Genomic DNA, 20,739 nt, shown 5'->3' on the forward strand with positions numbered 1-20,739 from the left:
GTTCAGAATGCTTCGTTTTGTAAACTATATTTAAAGGGGCCGCAATTTAAACATCCAGACATGTCGACCATTTACTTTTTGCTGACCTATCACAAGTAGCGTATATCCTCATGAACTCTTTAAAATGTGAAAATAAGAAATCGATCAATGGCAGAAATTAATTAAAATTATAGTTGTTTGTTATCAAAATAAAATACATTTGTAATCATAACTGTGGTCTTGGTTGTTTTATATCCCTGTAAGCAAACAGGGACAGATCATATATTACTGGGAAACCCACCACGGCAATAATCAGTTTCTCCTCCACTTTGTCTTCGGAACTAATGTTTGGTGGGAACCAAAGTTTACACGGTTGCGTTCTCTAGACTTTGTTAGAGCGGAGCACTTCTATATTCCAATAGGTTGCCGCCGAACCGCGTCACAGCTCATTACCATAATGTTGACTGCACTTGAACTTTCATCTGACGCCCACACCGCCCAAGACTCGCCGCCGAGAGACGCTGGCTGTCATAGAAAATGAATGACTTCCTGTCGATTTGATGCTCTCGCCGCCTCTTGTGTGAACGCACGGTAAGGATCCTGGATGCTGATTGGTCAATTCAATGCTCCAGTTGAGCTAAAATTCACAATATAGTAGCAATTATGACATGAAACATCTAGCTACTTTACAATACACACAGAGAACAACTATAAATGTTAGCACTAGGCAGTTTTCGATATTTGGCTATATCTTTCAGCAGAAGGATGGCACTTAATACATTTGGTTTATAAAATAACATTTGAATGAAAACATGTGTATTTAATATGTATATTATGTAAAACATATTGCTGGGTGGTGGGAAGCGTAACACAATGTTGCGATGCTGCAGATATAAGCGTGGTAATTGAGCTGCCTACTGCCGTTGGCCTTCGCCCCATTGGATTAATAGCTGCACAGACTGGCATGGAGTCGCTATGGCAATGGCGGCTTGAGGAAGGGTGAAGACGGGCCAACTTGGCCCAGGGTTAATCCCCTTTAGAACTAGCAAGATGGGCCTGATCTGCCTGTGCGCCATCTTCTAAAGTAGATGCATGGACCCCCTCCACTGTCCCAGCTAGCCTCTTCATTCTCCACACACTCCTGAGGAATACTAAATGTGAGCTATAGAATGCTCAGTCACGCCTCACATGGCCTGTTCCCTCACCCGTTCCTGTGTCATCTGGCTCCCATGCTCTTTCCATACTCCCACTTTCTCACTGACTGCCGGTCAGAACCAAAGGTTTGCACTTTGGCTGAGGCACAATCTTACGAGGACGAAACAATTATGATCTAATTTCTCAATTCTGTATCATTGAACGGTTTCTACACCAAGAAATGTCACTTGGGGTTGCATTTATATTGTGAAAAAAATATATATTACTCTGATAGTGTTCAGAATGTCTTCAGTAAATATAAGGTTGTTGGCAGTTTGTCAGGTGTGATAATCACTGGAAGCTAGAAATATATCCAATGTTTAGAAAAGTTCAAGGCATCATCAAATCTGTAAAAATTAAGAATACTTTTCTAATGTCCCTCAGTACTCTCCATTGATAATGTCATATATCCTTATAAAGGCATATTTAGGCTCAACATCCTTACTTGAAATTAAACATCTGTACTTTAAGAACATCAATAAATCTATCTGGTAAACCTTGTAGTGAATGCTCAAGACGTTACCATAAATGACACTTTGTCGTATAATATGCTGTACATAATTCAATTGACGCTAGATGTGAATTCAATTGGGGAAATGTGCTTTGACTCTTCCTCCATTTAGGAAAATGAGACAACAAAACATTGGTATCATTTTTCATGTCTCGGTCTGTTGAATAGCCCTGACAGGAAGCATTTAAAGCTCTCACTTTTCCATGTAAGTAAATTACTTCAGGAAATAAAGCCAGAAGTTTGCATCCTCTCTTGTTTAGTTAAGTGAGACTCTTTTTACCTATTTGTGGAAAGAAATAGAGCTCTAATTGCCATTAATTGTGTCTGAGCCTATCAGTAGACATAATGATTTAAAATGGCTTCACAGAGGTGGCCATCTTACCTTCGGTGTGCCTGGAGCTGCATTGATGTCCTTGTGTGATGAGTTTTTGCTGGAGGAAAAAGAAAAGTTCAGAATAAGTCACAAAAAAAGTTTCAGATGGCTATGAAAGATACTGTGTTTATCACTGAGACTTCAACTGACTCAAAAAGGCTATTCAGAAATGACACAAGTTTCTCAGTTGACATACTCTGATGTTAATTTAGATGGAATCTGATGCTATTTTGAAAGGTACTTGTTGCCGTGATAGCTGATCAGGTTTGATCTTGTATCTTAGCACTGGCTATAAACCCATCACCTTTCAAATAACAGATACTGCAATATGTCAATTTGGAGTGTGTCTGTTTACATGTGTCTATGCCTTCAACAATCACTTTAGCTCAGCCACACTGAGCTCTCCCTTGTTGGCCTCACTTAGGACCTGAACAGGCCTTAGAGAGGACAGCTGAGACAAAAGAGAACAAAGCCACACAAATCACACTTTTAATCATCTGGAGATGTGGAAAAAAAGAATAAAATCGTGAGCTGTTTCAATCCCATCCCCTGTGCCACTCAATCCAGGCAGCCCTGGGTCATGCTGCATTTGAAACAATTACTGTCCAAAAGTACGACTGCTAAGCAGATTTGGGTTATAATTTTTTTATTGAAGTAATCATTCTCATGGATGCTTCCATCCAGACTTGATCCCCCCACCCCTCCTGCAGTTAGACTAAGGCAGAAGGAAATAAATGATTTTGCGGTTATTTGATTTGTCAGTGAAACGCCTTGGGCACTTAGGACTTTGAAATATGTTGAGGACAATGCACCGGCTTGTAAACATTGTATTAAAGAGGCGGAGAAGAGAGAAAAAAGGATGGGGTTTACTCTCCCTCGAGTCAGGCTGGTGGATTGTACATTGAATCTTTGCTTCATGGACATTGTGGATTGAGGATGACTGATTGGAAGGCAGGAATTATTAAATGTGGCAGCTAAAGCATCCACCGACAATAGGGAAAGACACATCAAATCAGATCCCTCTCTGAAACATTAATATCCCTCCTGCTATCTCTCTCACTGTCTCTTTTTTCCATTGCTTTCTTTTCTCTCTCATATGACAAACACATATTTTTCCTTGCCTGTCATTCTAGCTGAATCTCTTTTTAAGAGAGACTTATAGTTGGGTCATTGCTGGGTATTTATTAAGCAGCATGATGACGACCCGGGGAACAATGACAGGGGTAACATCACCCTTGTCATATTCACTTTGAGTCATGCATTGACACACAGAGAAACGGTTGGTCTAGCCTTGCGCTGAAATGATATTAGCCTGCATCCTAATCTGAAAGTCTGATCTGCCAGGCGGACTTGTCACCTGAACGGACAAATGAAATGGAGAATATAATGGAGCAAAGTGCAAAATAGCAGGTAAGAAATTACAAAAGGGAACATGGGCCCTGTTTATGCTCAATAAGATTAGAAACAGCAAAATGAAACAAAGAAAAGCAAAAACCATTCCCTTTATGGCAAGTGGCAGATAGTTGTGCAAGAACTGAAATCTAAAATCTCCAAAACTGTTTGTCAAGATTATGTTTCAATAACATGTAACATTTCTAAAAAATTCTGACTGAAGCTCAAATGACACTAAAAACCTTTTTCTTTTCAGACTGATAAAGCTAATTGCCATGGATGATGAACAATTGGAGGAGAATGGTTTGACCTTTGACTGAAAGGTGGGACTTCCTTACCTACAGCTGCCATATTGAGCATAGCAATTTTTCCAATTCGTTTTCTACAATTGGTTTATCTCCTCCTCTTTTGGTGGACTCAGTGACAGATTAAATCTAACATGCCTAAAGAAACTCAACTGTGCAGACTGACAGGTGGAGGCAGGGCTATATTCTTTGTCCCACCCCTCTACTCAGGTAATACGCATCATGCCCACCTTTTCCACAGTCAGTATGATTGATCTGACACCCAGAGAAAGAAAGAAAGAAAGAAAGAAAGAAAGAAAGAAAGAAAGAAAGAAAGAGGAGGAGACAGAGGGAAAGGATGAAAGGAGAAGAAAGAGACAACACAAACCAGGACCAGGCCTTGAGAGGGAATAAATTGCCCCATCGGTGACAGTGCACTGTTTGCAAGATAATAAACGGACTCTTCAGCATCATAAATCCACTGGCATGGCACTGAGAATCTCAGTGACCTCACACATCTCCTCTTGTAAAAAAATAAAAAAAATAAAAATAAAATAAAACCTCTTCGATACACTCCATACATTGCAACATTTTAATTGTCCCCTCTACACTCATAGGACACCAAACTACCCCAAAACCATCTTTCTCTGCACTATTCAGGCCTGTGGGACAGGCAAGGAAGGTCAATGACAGAAAAACAGTCTATACCAGTTTAGAAATGTCACACAGCACCTGAGCAATTGGGCCTGTGGGATATTATGTAATAGTATATGTATGGAGCATGAGTTAATATAAGACTACTGTGTTGTCATCAATGTTTAAATCTTGTTGGCCTTTTGCAATGAAATTACTGGAATTTTAAATTGAGGCCAAATTTCTAAAGACAATCTTCAGACAAGATATACTTAAAAACACCAAAGAAAAACTCACAAATAGGGTAAAATGTGCTTCTTTGGGATGTTAATCCAAGGTAATAACAAAACAGACAATGAAAGAGTAAAGGAAAAGGGAGTAAGGAGAAGAGTAATACAATTTGTGGGAAAAAGAAATCAACAAGTTGAGGCAACATTAAGACCTTTGCCATTACTGGAAGTGAAAAAAGGATGAGGATGCAAAGACAGTCCAGAATAACAGAAATGATAGACAGAGAGAAAAGAGAGAGAGAGAGAGAGAGAGAGAGAGAGAGAGAGAGAGAGAGAGAGAGAGAGAGAGAGAGAGAGAGAGAGATCAGAAGGAACAAACTTCTAGGTGTCTTTTTTATATATGTTTGAATCTATACAAATGTTTATGTTTGCATATTTTTCATCTGTATTACAGACATATACTGCATGCTTGTATCTATACTAATGTATATGTTTGGAAATGTTTGCTCTATACTAACATATACTATATGTTGCATTTATACAAACGAATAAGTTTGTATATGTTAGTAATGTTTGTAAATATTTGCATCTATACTAATGCATATCTGTGAATTTTTTCAGCTATGCTAATGTATTGGTTTTATATATTTGCATCTATACTAATATATGTTTGTATATGTTAGCATCTACACTAAAATATACGTTTATATATGTTACAGTAGCATCTATTCTAATGTATTTGTACATGTTTGCATCTATACTAACGTACATGTTTGTATATGTTTGCATCTATACTAATGTATATGTTTGTATATGTCTGCATCTATACTAACTTACATATTTGCATATGTCTGCATCTATACTAATTTATATATGTTTGCATCTATACTAATGTATATGTTTGTATATGTCTGCATCTATACTAACTTACATATTTGCATATGTCTGCATCTATACTAATTTATATATGTTTGCATCTATGCTAACATACATGTTTGTATAGGTTTCATCTACACAAACAAGATGGATTCATATGAACATTCAACCTTCACTGACTTACCAATTAAACAGTTTTCATTGTTTAGCTTGCTCAGTTAAGTGAGACTCTTTTTACCTCTTAAAAAGAAATAGAGCTCTGATTGCCATTAGTTGTGTCTGAGTATATCAGATCCATTATATGATCCGGACTTTTAAAATCTCTCACAAACTCCACACTCCGGACAAACCAAGCTTTTCCTTTCCCCTTCTTGCAGCCAAATTCAGCTACACTGAGACGAGAGAGGAAGAGTGAGAGAGAGAAAGAGAGGGAGCTGGTGAAAATTGAATAAATGCCACTCGACAGTTGGGGGGTTGTGAGCTGGAGATAAAGATTGCTTTTCGTGTCGTTTGCCACCCGGATCTCCCTCGCTCCGCTGGAGGCAAATTGATTACGTGGAGAGGCTGGGAAAGGGTGGGGAATATGTAGATTGCTGAGGCCCTCAGAGCAGGCAGACGGGTAAAGGGCATGATGGACTTCCATTTCCATACATGAAGAGCGGAGGACGAGCCAGGGGAGGGGGCATGGCAATGCAGCCACAAGGGAGAGCGAGAGAGAGGGAGTGCAGTGGCGGGTCCCAGTCTCACACACACACTCACCAGCATCCACTCAGACATCTGCCTAATGCTACATCTTAAAAAGCTTTCCCCATTTTACATGCACTCAAGTCTCATTTGGTGCAGAATGAAACGCTATCATTAAAGGGAGATTTACTACAAATTGCCACAAATTCACCATGTCAATTCCAATGATCTGTGTGTGCAAGTGTGTGTTGAGCGCAGACCTGCCTGAGAGGAAGTGTGCTGGGAAGGAAGTAACCCAGAGATACTCAGTGATACATGGAGGATTGGTGATTATGTGTGTCAATTTTGAATGTGTTGAAAACATCAATAACTTTTTTGCAATACTATTAAACCATAACACACTTTCCTTCACTTACACCATGTCCTAACCAAGTATGACCTGAAAAAGCTTCAAGCGATAAATCCTCTTACAAAAGTTTTTGTAATTTTTTATTTTTTAAATAATTCAGCATTTTTATTTTTTATTTATTTTTTTTTTGCTTTACATTTGGTCAGAATATTTACTTGGTAACTTGTTACTTTTCGTCTAGTTAGGACGAGGTGTAACTGAACATAATCTCATATTCTTATATGCTTTTTTTTTTTTAATGTATTTCTCTTTTTGTCTCTATTATGTTAGCATGTGTACAAATGCACAGTTTAAACTGGAGCTGATTTGCACACAGCAATTTTGTTTTCTTAATAAGTATTTTTGTCTTGTTTTCGAGTAAATATATCTAAATATCTTTAAAACAAGATATATTTACTTGACAAGAAAAATGGCAAAAAATGTAAGTCTTGTTTTCAAAGAAAACGAAATAAAAAAATGTTAAACTTTGTGCTTAAAAAAATTATAATAAAAAAATCGGACAATGGGGTAAGAAAAATAAACTTGATTTACCTTTGAAATCTTACTCCATTGCCAAACAGTTTTTTTTCTTGTTTTAAGAATAAACCTCAATAATTTTGAAAGATTAATCTGAAAGCTATACAAAATATATTATGATTTTTTTTTTTTGTCAAATAAATGTGTCTCAATAATGTTTAGATATTTTGTCAAACAAGACAAAAATACTAAGACAATTATTTTTGTATTGCTGAAAAAGCATTTCACTGCTTCTACACTGTGTCTATGTGACAGATAATCAAACTTTTTTTTAAAAATATGGATTAAGTGGCCATTAGCTAAGCATCATTTAGTGGATTTCAGTACTTTTTCAGGAAATCAGTAAAAATTGTAAGTAAATTATATATTCTCTTCATTCCTATTATCTAATCTCTGCTTCCTTCTGAAATCCCAATATACTTTCACAACTGCTCTTATTTCCCTTTCTCTCTTACTTTCACAGTATCCTAAATCAGTATTAAGCGATTGGGCTGCCTATGGCTTGTAGAGAGGATATAACTCTCCCGGCTACAAGCAGGGGTTAAAAGGAGCCATGGGCCCATAATACCGAGCAGCATCCAACCCTGACCAGGAGTGATGACGCTATTTCCTTAAATAACCACCACCATCAAACAGGCAGTAGCTGCATAGGCCCAGAGCCAAGTCAGTGTCCACAGCCACTGCCCGCAGGGGAGGGCGGCTTACTGCCCTTTATTAATTATTAAAAGATAACTCCTCATTGCAATGAGATGGATAACACTCGGGCAGGAGAGGCATCCTGCTGAGAACTAATATCTAGCTCTCTCTCTCTTTCTGTTTCCCCCCATATTCTGTCCAGAGGCGTAATCTATTAAAAGGGAAAAGTGGACAGGGAGATGCTTAAAGAAGAATGTGTTCTGGTCCCTCTCATCACGATACACAGCAAGGGCTCGGTATATTGTCTCCTATTATGGCTAATATTCCTCCAGGCTCACAGGGTGAGACTTCCTGACTGAAGACAGGGTTTGGGTGGGCAAAGAGTGTAAGATGCTGTATGAAAAGATCACAGTGCTTTAACTTGCTCGGTTGGGTTGATCTACCAGCAGCATGGTCCTCTGCTCCATTGCTCCAGGCTGCCTTGGCCTGTCTGAATGCCTGAGACAATGAATGAATGATGGGTGCTGTGCTGAATCTCTGTGATCTCGTTACCATGCTTAATCTGGCCATTTGAAAGGCCTAAATATATGTGGGCTGATGGATGATAGGAAGGAAAAGCACTCTGCTATCACTGGAACATTACACCAGTACCAGTTGTCCACACCACTAATTTCTCAGATACAACTTATATGTTAGGGACATCGCCAATGTGTTTCATTTGTTACAGGGAGGATTTGGGTAACCATGACAAGAACTGATGGAGCTGTCAGAATATGGCAAGTACAGATGTGTGTGTGTTGTACCTGATGTGCATGTGGGTGAGCCTCTCCATCTCCTGCTCCATGTGCTCCTGCAGTTCTCCTGGACGCAGCAACACCTGACAGATGGGGCAGATTGGTGCCTGACTGTCATAGAGTGACACCTTCTTCTTACCTGAAAAAACAAAAAACAGACAGAAAGAGAGAAGTAGGGGAGAGACAACAAGGTTAATTTACTAAGCAACAATGAAAAATATGTTCTTTTGATAAAAAAAGAGTAAAGAATGGATGAATATTTGAACTTCCTTGAGATCTACTTGTTTCAAGAATTCTCAAAATTCTCCAGTGGCCATATTATTGAAACTTCCTAACTTAAAGTGAAGTTAAACTAATAGTTCACCCCAAAATTGAAATTTGTTCATCATTTACTCACCCTCATGTCATCCCAGATGTGTATGACTTTATTTCTTCTGCTGAACACAAATGAAGATTTTTAGAAGGATTTTTCAGCTCTTTTGGTCCATAGGGAATGGTGTCAAAATTTTTAAGCTCCAAAAATCACATAAATCAGCATAAAAGTAATCCATAAGACTCAAGTGGTTAACTCAATGTCTCCAGAAGAGATATGATAGGAGTGGGTAAGAAACAGATCGCTTTCACATTCTTCATCTTTTGTTTTTGGTGATTTACATTCTTAATGCATATCGCCCCCTACTGGGAAGGGAGAACAATTTCAAGTTAAAAAGGACTTAAATATTGATTTGTTTCTCACCCACACCTATCATATCACTTCTTAAAATATGGATTAAAACACTGGAGTAAACATGGATTACTTTTATGCTGCCTTTATCTGCTTTTTGGAGTGTCAACATTTTGGCACCCATTCACTTGCATTGTATGCACCTACAGAGATGAAATATTCATCAGCATTTGTGTTCAGCAGAAGAAAGAAAGTAATTTACATCTGGGATGGCATGAGGGTGAGTAAATGATGAGAGAATTTTAATTTTTTGGTGAAATATCCCTTTAAATTCTGACTAATTCAAGTTTCCTGACTGAAATTGATATGGTTACTAAACAGATTACATAGGATTCTTAAGTTAGGATGTCTGTAATATAGATGCAGGGACTTAAGACTAGGCCACATTTTACTAATGTAATGAGAGTTTGGGAAATTTGTAGATATTACTGTATATATTTCACATTCAAGTGTCGTGATTCAATGGTTAGTGCACATGCTCAAGACACGTTGAGCGATGATGCTCACGTAGGAAATGCAGGTTCAAGTCGAAGTCTGCCTACATTATCCCGATTCAATTTCCCCTTTGTCTCCCCCCAAAAATCTCTTGTGCCTTCTTCACCATCACTAATAAAAATGAGGCAAAAGAACCTCTTGTCCAAAATTGAAAAAAAAATAAAGAAAAAAGTAGAGAAGAAAGTAAAAACTCACTTGAAGACAGACTTTGGCACAGTTCTGATTAAGTTTAGAGATGAGCATGGGTCAGATGAGTGCTCAGTGCTGTCTTTTTCTCTCTCTCTCTGAACTGTGCGGATTAAGTGGCTCAGATTTCTGCAGGAGAATCCGTCACCCTCTACCTCCTGTTCCCTCATTAAACCAGATCCACAGCTCCGCACAGACAGATACGCCACTGAACATGTGACACTTCATCTCGATCTTGTACATACTTCATACACTTATATTTTATACAACACACATAAACACACATTGTTGTGTGTTGTATTTTGTATTGTAAAATGGACAGTCAGGACTGCTGAGAGGATTATTGGTGCCCACCTGCCCACCCTCCAAGACCTGTACTGTATCTCCAGATTGAGGAAACCTGCCCACACACCTCTTTTTGAACTGTTGCCCTCTAGCCGGCACTACAGAGCACTGCGTCAGGACCACCAGGCACAAGTACAATTTTTACCCTAAGGCCATTTACCACATGAACAATTAAACTGCCTTCAGGACTCTCATACAGCAATAATTTAGGCTATAAATATGTCATGTACATATGTAAATTCACTCTTATTTAATTCAATAACTGTACAAACCCCTACCTTGCACATGTATTACCACTTGCACATGTACCTATGCCATTCTATGTTATATGTCCTATTTTTTAATGTCTATTTATACTCTTACATTTGTTTTATATTCGGTGTCTCACTGTAATGTTCTGTGTGCACTTGCTGTGAGCACAATTGGAAAAAAAGCTCATTCTGGTTCTGATTCTGATAATTTTGTATTTGCATATTGTATGTTTTCTATTCTATTCTATTCAATAAACTTATACACAAAACAAAATTCATTTTCATCATACAGTTTAATAAAACATTACATGTGCAACTGTTATCGTCAGTTATCTTAAAATGCAAGAGACTGTGACTTCATTTGTTAAAAACAAAAACAAACAAACAACGAAAACAGTCTTTGGTGTCTTTGTGCATTTTGTTATAGTATATCCATAAAAAAATAAGCATGCATTCGTGAATCACATCTATTTCAACATGCACAGGTGGTCATATTTATTTATGTCAAAGTCTATCCATATTCGAGGGAGTGTTTTGGTGGGTGTATGGTGGCTGCTTGTAAGTAGTCTAACACGTATTTTGCATGTGAGCTATCTAAAAAGCTGCTGTGCAATTGTACAAATTAGCAAAAACAATCAGGGGCGAGACTTCTTGTTTCCCTCTATCTCTAGATCTCTAAAATGTGGAACTAGCAAATCAAATCAGCTATTTTTTAGCCCATTGGACAACAGATCCTCCCCAAAACAGGATACTCTGGATGAACTAAATGTTACCAACAGACTACAGTTGTAAGTCATATGGTGAGTCTGATCACCCAACTCTAAGCACAAACATGAGGAAGTGAGGAAATCACGTATGCCCCTATGTGCCCTTGGAAATTCTATGAATTGTACACACACTATACAATTCATTAGTTGATATGAAATGTATGATATGACACACACTTGTCAGATCATTTCTTCACCTGTCTGCTAAAATTTTACAACAATGTCACTTCCATTAAAACATTTATCAGTAATTCAGACTTAACATATATAAAGATGTTAAAATTGTTTCCATTTAAGACAAGGAAACTGCAGATGCATTGTGTCCAAATATCAAAGCATATAAGTACATAACGAATCTCTGATCTTTTGCAGTTTGGTTCTAATGTCTGGGAGGCAGCTATTGATCGGTTGCAGTAAGGGCTAGTGAGCATCTTTTCTAGAGATGATGAGGTAACTTGGGGGCAGATTGTAGACAGATGTACAAACATGCACATAAACACACACAGTGGGGCTGTAATCCTGGTTTTTCTCTGTACATAAAGCCCCAGGCTCAGTATGAGCCCGTCCTTGACTTCAGAGGGCACTATGTGTTTCTCTACATGAAGTGTGTACCATTTGAGAGTGTGATGGATCAGTAACACATCTGTCTATGCTTGCACATGCGCACGCACGCACACACACACACACACACAAACAAACACACAACAAACACTTGAAAATGCACACATATTGGACTGTCAGAACTATTTCCTGCAATGCCACAGATACATATGTGAGGAGCTAGCAGGTTCAGTGTTAGCATCCCAAAACTCCCCCTCCCTCCTCCATACATTTCTCCATCCTCCCCTCCCTCCCTCCCTCTCCTGTCCCCAGTCAAGCGTGCCTACACATACCCATCCCCTATATTCTCCAGCAGCACTACTTAACGGCCCCACAGTCTGGACACTTTAAGTGACTTTGAAAAATAGGTAATCGATTACAATTCGGTGTGTCTGTTTCTCTCACCACCCTTTTCTCGCTCACCCCCCTTTCTCCCCCTTTTCTGTCCAGCAGCATCCTGCACATCTATTTCTCATTTTCTGGCCCTTCGCTTTATTTGTTTGCCGTGCTCTCCACCGTCTTATCTCTCCTCACCTATTTCCATCCCTCGTTTTCTTTCTTTCTTTCTTTTCACAAAAATTAACCATTTTAATGTTAATACCATGCTTTTTTTGGCCCTGAAATTGGCCCTGTAGAAAACAGTTAATTTGAGTCTATTATATAACATAGTCACGTATATACTCCATTTTAGTCTAGTAGTTGGTCTAGTTAGTGGCCTAATGTATGGTTTTAGCCACAATGTAGCCACATTACAACAAATTGATTGAATTATTTTTAATAAGATTGTGTTCATTAACATTAGATGACTACATTAGCTAGCATAAACAAACAATGACTAATGTTAACAAGTACAACCTTAAAGTATTACAAAAACTTTTATATATGACAATGGTGATTTATATGTTAGAAAAATTATATTAATGAAGTTTATGTCAGACACTGTTTTCTACAATATAATTTTTTTTAGTTACTTTTCATTTACAGTATATACCCCATTATATATTTACCACATTTCCCTCTCTCTCTCTCTCTCTCTCTCTCTCTCTCTCTCTCTCTCTCTCTCTCTCTCCTCCACCTTCTCCTTTCTCTCCTCCTCTCCTTTCATCAGCAGCGGTCAGCTTTATTGCCCTGACAAGATCATTTGAGTTGTGCCAAAGCAATCACCGTCTGCAAGAGTAAACAAAGAGTGGTCCAGACCCATTCTACAGCAGATAAGTCTTTCCAATCCAACTCTTTTTCACACTGTTTCTCTAATGTGGCCATTTGCTAAATGAAATCAGACAACCTGACGTTAGGGTTTGTGTAAGATTGCCATTATTCAAAACACTTCACTGCTAAATTAAAGTTAAAGGTTTAATTAAGTTTTTTTTTTTTTACAAATATGTTAATACATGTTATTCATTAGTATTAATGTGTAATTACAATGTAATTAAAATGTACCATGAATACTAATGCACATTGTGGATATGTCATGTATTTTCATGTATATTTGAATTTTTCCCCCTTTTTTGTCTATTGACATGTCAGATAGTTTTCCTGATGGAGTGTTACTCTGACTCTGTTATGTGTGCATGATGGGATCTGTTAACAGAGCATGTGATTGTGTGTGTGTGTGTCCATCTGTCTGTGTGTGAGGAGAAAATGAGTGTGTGCCTCTTGAAACTGGCTCTTTAATTCATCTGTACACAATCAATGGGCTCAGTAATGGAGTCATGATGGTTCGGTCAAGTGCTTGTCTGGACCTTAACCACCTCCCTGTCACTTGTCTCTCTGAACACACACACACACATATGCACGCACACACACACTCACAGACAGCTAGTCATTTGGCAGCTTTGATGTTAACACAAGACGGAGAGCAATCACACAATAGAAGACACACTAAATCATCTGTCCGTCTTCGCAAAGACTCACGAACGCCAATAGAGCAAAAGGGTGTGTATTTGTGTGTGTGTGGTGTGTGTCATGGGTTTGCAAACACCTTAAGTGTGTGTGTGTGTGTCACAAGCTTCACATATATCCATGTATGTGTGATTGTGTGTGTGTGTGTTAGTGTGGTGGTCTAATGTTTTTCCTATAGCCCGCACCATTATGTGTGCATGCAGTGTAGTGTTGGTGTCCACATCCTCCCCTGAGAGGATTGACTAATACATACAGTCAGTGATTAATCATTTCTCCCTAGTGAGGGCTGCAGAGACTCATACACACACACACACACACACACACACACGCGCGCGCGCGCGCGCGCACACACGCACGCACACACAAACACACACACATATAGTATATAAGTTTATAAACATAAGTATGTAAAGAGCTTCAAACTTAGACACACACAAATACAAACTAAATTTGAATAAGAAAAATATCACAAAAGTGCTGGGTTATTATAGCTTTACGTTTTTAATTCAGCTTTTGTTTCCATTTCATTTTCAATATGTTCTTTCAAATTAGTTTCATTTTTGTTAGTTTTCCCTCTATTTTCAGTGTATAGTTTCAGTTTTTGTAAGTGTTTTTCAGTAGCTATATGGTTTTATTTAAGGTTTAGTAATTTATAGCTGCCATATATATATATATATATATATATATATATATATATATATATATATATATATATATACCTATAAACCTGTATATATATATATATATATATATATATATATATATATATATATATATATATATATATCAGTTAATTATATCATTAACTGATATAATTTAAATATGTTTAATAATTTTGAATTACTCAGGGCTGTCTAATTTTATCGCTACAGTATCTAGCGGCATTTTCATGTTTAATCCAGGACGTTTGCAGTGATTGAATTTTTTTATATACTGTGTATCAAAAATGAAAAAAATATTAAATATTATTATTTATTATTTTAGTCATACAAATTAATTTTAGTTAATATATTTTAGTTTACATTTACATTACAGTTATGAATTTCTATTTATTCGTTTTTTTATTTTGCTTTATTTTAGTTGACAAAATGTTCTCATTTAGCTTTGGTTTCAGTTTTCCTTAACAATATTGGATAACACTGTCGGTTACCCCATCTACACCACATGCGGTCCCTAAAGTGTCCTTTTCCTCTTTCATATTCCCTCCATCTCTCTTTTTCGCTCTATCTAAGGGAGGTAAGTGATGGCTAGCAGAAGACAGAGAGATAAATCCTGAGGTATGGAGGGGGTTTGGTGCATGCTGCTTGTCAGCGCGTTAAAGATGATTAATGTGGGATGCCCCTCTTCCTCGGACCCCTGCGCGGAGAAAGGTGGGGACTCCGTTTAATCTGAGGGGCCAGCGAGACCAGTGCACAGAGAGGGGCAATAACAAGGAAATAGGACTGACAGAACTTTTTAGTGCTGAGATTTCTCACCTAAATGCCATGCTGTGAGAGTGATGCACAGAGAGAGAGATAGAGATAGATAGAGAGAGATAGAGAGGGGGATGTCTTTGACAGCTCTGACTGAGTGCTGGCCTGATCTTCTCTAATTTGCTGAGATGGATCATCTCATCTCTTTCTATCCCTTTCTAGCTCTCTCTCTCTCTTACCTCTTTTTTCCCTCTCATGACCATAGCACACCTTTATCAGAGTACATCCTTTCACCCAGACCTTCAGTGTGATAGCACAGCTAATGAGAGCCAGAGATAGCGGCCTCTCTGTGCGTTAGAGGCTCCCTAATTATTAAAAGCACTTTCATCACACATAACCTCTTCCTAACCCCACTGATAGCACAATTACACAATGGACGGCTGAGTTAGCGCATGTTAATATCCCTGGTTGGTCTTCAGCAGAGAAAGAGAATCAAAATTGTTCAGAATGAATATCCATGTTGGTTCAGGCTGGTTTATGCTGGTGTTTTATCCAAAACAAAACCTGTACTGGGGTTTTGAACAGGGCTGTTTTTCTCGCTGCCTCCGAGTTGGCAGGATTGAGCTAGCTTGGCCGCTGACTGTGTGGTGATGTAGCGTTTGTGTCTAGCTGCCTCTGACACTCCTTGCATGTTGTTTTACAAGCCGCTGTGTAAAAAAGAGAAAAAAAAAGAGCTCCACAGAAGCCGCCTCAAACGTGCTCTCCCCTGGTATCTGGCATCCCGCCACCGGCAGCTCTGGCTGGGGCTGTAAGCTGTCTGCCTCTCCTCTCATTTAGCCTCACGCACTTCAAACAGTGTGTGACTATTTATTTAACTGCTTCCAAATGCACAATCAACATCCACGTTTCCATATCTGTGTCTAGAATAGACAGCACAGCAGATACTGTGAAATGTTTAGATAAAAAAATTGATGTATGATGTCTCAATGTATAAAGCATTAGTTTAAGATTTTATAGGCATACAGTTATAATCGCAGAACCCAGCATCCCTGTGTAGGCAAGTCCTACTTTGACCTTTTAAACATTGCTTTCATAATTGCGGCAAATTCACTAGTTCAATGGCTTTAATAGTCTTCCTCTGGTTTGCTTGAAGAAATCAGTAGGTTTAAGTTCTGAGTGTAGGTGTGTGTCATGCATGTGTTGTGTGTGTGTGTGTGTGTGTGTGTGTGTGTGTGTGTGTGTGTGTGTGTGAGTGTGTGTGTGTGTGTTTGCTGAACAGAACAGAGAGCTCTTAACACACTGGCGAGAGAACAAAGCTGCCACCAATAGGCGCAGGGAGACAGCATGTGCTTTTTGAAATCTCTTTTTGCTAACAGTGTGCCCGTGCTGAGCTCAGCTCAAAAGGGACGTGGTAGAGAAGGGCTCCTCCACATATACATTATACACACATCCTGCCAGGCTAAATTCAGGTCTAGAGGTGCTAACATAAACTATATTAATTTGAAATACACCAGTCCTCACCACCTAAAAACCTTTGCTCTCCTTGTCCACCCTGAATACCCATTTCTTCTTTTCATACAGAGCACGTTTAAACATGCTTCATAGCATGCATCAAGTGTTTAAGTTGCCTCATTCTGTCCCCCATCCCTCTCTCCACCTGCCCTTAAACAAGCCAACATCAGTAAACAGTGAAATCTCTCAGCCTCTTACCAAATGTAACCACATTACATTGTCTGATAACGTCGTCAAATAATGCCCGATAAGAGGAATTTGATTTAATTCAAAGATGGCTTTTTTCTCTCCCTTTCAGAGGCTTCAATTTTTTTCTCCTTGCCTTAAGGACACACACACACACACACACACACACACACACACACACACACACACACACACACACACACACACACACACACACACACACACACACACACACACACACCGCTTTATACTCTGCATCTTCTAAAATGACACTGCCTTGTATGTGCAATAAAATAAATCCAGCGAGGCTGTCAACCTTCATTTTTTTGCCTCCACTCCTCCCTAAATCAGAGCAAGGTGAGCCGCTACGAGTCATCTCCATAATGGGAAATATGTGCTTTATGCGCAAAAGGAGGGGAATTAGACTGGTAATGGGAACGGTCCAGGCTCTGTGTGTGTGTATGTGTGAGCTTTTCCACTTTATTGTAAGTGAGCAAAGGAAAGCTTAAGCAGGCTGGACAGTTGCTGGGCTGATTACTCAGGGTTAGGTGAAAAAAGGGGAGGGGAATGAGGCATCTCGCCTCATTCGAGAGGACGTCTGATGAAATGGAACGAGGTCATTCTCAGTTTGGGACCTGACGAGCGCCGGCGTTGGCGTCCATGCTAACAGTGAGCACGGAGACCGATCAACGCTGACAGTGATGCATTGTGCTGTTAAACAGCAGCTATACACACCCCTGATCAAGCGGCACGTACATCACACACACATACGCAGGGTGTCATGTTTAAAAAGGCAAATGCAATCATCAACAGAGAGAGGAGTCATTCACTCTCAGTGGCTGGATCTGGAGTGTTTGGCTGAAGATGATATCGGAAGATGATATTGATGCATATAATCAGCATATGTGCGGGATGTTTAGATGATGCGCTGGCAGTCGTGTGGAAATGGCAGACAGTTATTGAGGCCAAATTCATAACAATGTTTATCAGAGGGGAGGAGACGTCATTATCTAGACACACAAACAACTTTAAGGACTTTTTAAAGGGCAAAATGGAAAATGACAAGTTTATCTACTGTACATATATTATTTGTCAGTGGTACATGTTTGCGCATTTATTTTGAGAGTATAGTCTTGAGAATAGCGAGATTATCGGTTTAAATTCTGATAATGGTGTCCTCTTGGCCGATTAACAGACGTGTTACTTACTCATTTTGTCGATTACAAAATCTACCTTGTTAATAACAGCCTTGTCAATAGGTGCAACAGTGCACATCAACGTTTTCAGCTGTCTTAGTTCTGGAAATGTCTTTCTCATTCACTTCTTTCCATTGGGCTTACGTAAAAGTCTTGACTAAAGTGTTCTAAGCCGTGAACCAAAACAACCATCTCTGTGGCGAATCACAAAATTGCAAGCTTTGATTAGAAGCAATGCAGTAATTAAAAATCTTATATGAAGATGAAGGTCCAAGACTGTGCACTCACCGCCTTTATGAGGGAAGGAATTACAATCCCATGAAGCATTGCAAATGGCCAGGGCTGTACTGGTAATCTGGCATACCAGGCATTTTCCCGGTGGGCCGACGCACTTTGGGGCTGATCAGGGGCAGGCTGGCAATCGGAAGAACCGAGCGGGCCGGTGGGTTGGCCATGAAACAGGCTGCGATTAGCAAAAATTAGCGGCCGCGTTATGCAGAACGGACCACAAAACGGTGGCGCAATATGAAACTACTGGACAGTTCCTATGTAAAATCCCAGGCCAATTTCTCTTCCCAGTCCAGCCCTGTAAATGGTGTAATCAATTAAAAAATTATGTAAATATGTGAAACAATTGATTTAAAATAGATGATTATAATTAAAGAATCAATTTATTTATTTCAAAATATTCAGATATACACACATATATAGGTAGTTTGAGAGTGTAGTGAGACCAACACAATTGCGTTATTGAAATCACAAAATGAAAGTGGTCATTTGCTGTGACTCTCAGATTGGTGAATCATGCTCTTCAGGGTCATGGGTGAAGTTCTTCACCAGAGGTATCGCTATTAATCATGTTTTTTTGTATTTTTTTTTTAGGTTAAAATAATGCAGACTGATGGCTTTAACAAGAGCAAATTCTATCGATTAACAGCCTTGGAGCTCATAAAAGGTCTGCCTTGAAAGATGTATAAGTTATTGTTAAAAATCCCCTATGGAACAACAAATATGATTTTTACTTCTGGAACTGGACTGTTATAATTAACTATTTCTGTTTTTGCCCATTTTTTTTCTGTATTCTTTTTGTTTTTTCAATTAAACTTTTGAGAAAATAATGTGTCAAATAAACATTAATTTTATTTGATCCATCATTAAATTGTATTATGTATATATAAGCATTTTATCAGCCATTGAAAAACTCATAATCAGTAGTCGAGAAAGTAGTATGGCTTGTTTAGGTGTGTGTGGGTTTACTTTGAGGGTAGAATGGTGTTGAGAAGAGGGCTTGTTGTGGTGTGTGTGTTTGGTTTGAGTGCATGGTGTTCAGGATGAGACTTGTGTTGGTGGGTGTGAGTGCTCACAGTAGTGACAGCTGTTTATTCAATCAATCACCTTGTGGATGGCACAGCGGAGTGAAACGGCTAGAGATTGAGTTTTGCCTCACAGGGGAAAATGGAGCAAATTAATAGACCATTACCCAGGCGCTGACCCAGGAAATGAGGGTGACACTGCAGGGTTAGATCTGCCAGCTTGCCTGCTTGCCTGTCTCTTTCTCTCTCTCTCTCTCTCTCTCTACCCAGTTCTTATACAAAGCTAGCAGCCTCAGTCCCAGAACCCCTTGCTCCTCCCTAGGGGTAAGAGCCATTACGACTCTGGTTTTGTGACTGAAAGGAGGCAGGGAAGGGCACTTCTCTACTTAAATATGGTTGGATTTGCGCAGCTCTATGAAATCATGTGTTTGTCTGAACAGGTGGGCCATGTTTGCTGAGTCGGCAGCCAGAGCAGGGTTGTGTCCCTGAGGATGTCAGCCCTGCTGGGCTTTGGACATGCGGGGGAAAGCCTTTCACTCTGGGCCATTCATCAACGGGCAGAATGCCTAGCATCGAATAATACACGCTGTTACAGAGTTTACACACATCTTGTGCTGCTCCTGAGTCGTCACTCATAGCTGAATAGGAGAGATCCTATGTTGAATGTTGATTTGACATCGCATTATAAAACACATTCAAATGCGCGTTTGAAATGTGTAATGTAAAGAAGTGTCCTTAGTATGCCCTTAACAAATGTTCCAAGAATGAAATAAAGCAACGATGCTTACAAATGTAGATTTGGCTTTGCGTTAGTCAAGTGTAAAAACTCAAAGAACAAAGGTAGCACATTTTATTTAATAAAAACAAAAAGAGAGAGACAAAGACCTAGCCAGATGGCATATATGTGTGCTGAGTTGTTGGGTTTTGTAACTGATGCCATGTGCTGCCTACTTAATGTCTGTCCATTAGTGGGCTTGTACACACACACACACACACACACACACACACACACACACACTGTTTCGTAAATAATGCCTAACCATAATTGATAGCACAAAGCCTCCAATAACCTCTACAGGTTTCTTTTCATCAGTACACTGCCGACGGTCTGCCCCTCTAACAATCTCACTCTCTCTTCCTTCTTGCTCTCATATGTTAGTGAGGGGGAATTAATTACCAGAGCCAATTTACTGTTTATACTCTGATGTTTTAACTAATTACCACTAATGGTGACAGAACAGCAGCCAGTGGAGTTAACTGAATTTAGACGGCTGGGCAGAAGGTCCTTTTGAATAGAGCCTCTCAGGAACTGTCATAACCGACCGCCCCCACTTCTACC

At 39.1% G+C, this 20,739-nt stretch overlaps 1 protein-coding gene across 7 annotated transcripts in view; it reads right to left on the reverse strand.

The window, feature by feature from the left end:
• The window catches only part of LOC127645133 (E3 ubiquitin-protein ligase RNF220-like), a 173,321-nt gene that overhangs the window by 41,127 nt on the left and 111,455 nt on the right, over positions 1–20,739 (reverse strand). For all 7 annotated transcript variants that reach the window (XM_052128651.1, XM_052128655.1, XM_052128652.1 and 4 more), the window contains exons 3-4: positions 8,521–8,650; positions 2,067–2,115 (exon numbers count right to left, since the gene is read on the reverse strand). In XM_052128651.1, the coding sequence (XP_051984611.1) occupies positions 2,067–2,115; positions 8,521–8,650 (179 nt within the window). The remainder of the gene's footprint in view (positions 1–2,066; positions 2,116–8,520; positions 8,651–20,739) is intronic.

Source organism: Xyrauchen texanus, chromosome 6, assembly GCF_025860055.1.
Source record: "Xyrauchen texanus isolate HMW12.3.18 chromosome 6, RBS_HiC_50CHRs, whole genome shotgun sequence".
Lineage (NCBI taxonomy): Eukaryota > Metazoa > Chordata > Actinopteri > Cypriniformes > Catostomidae > Xyrauchen > Xyrauchen texanus.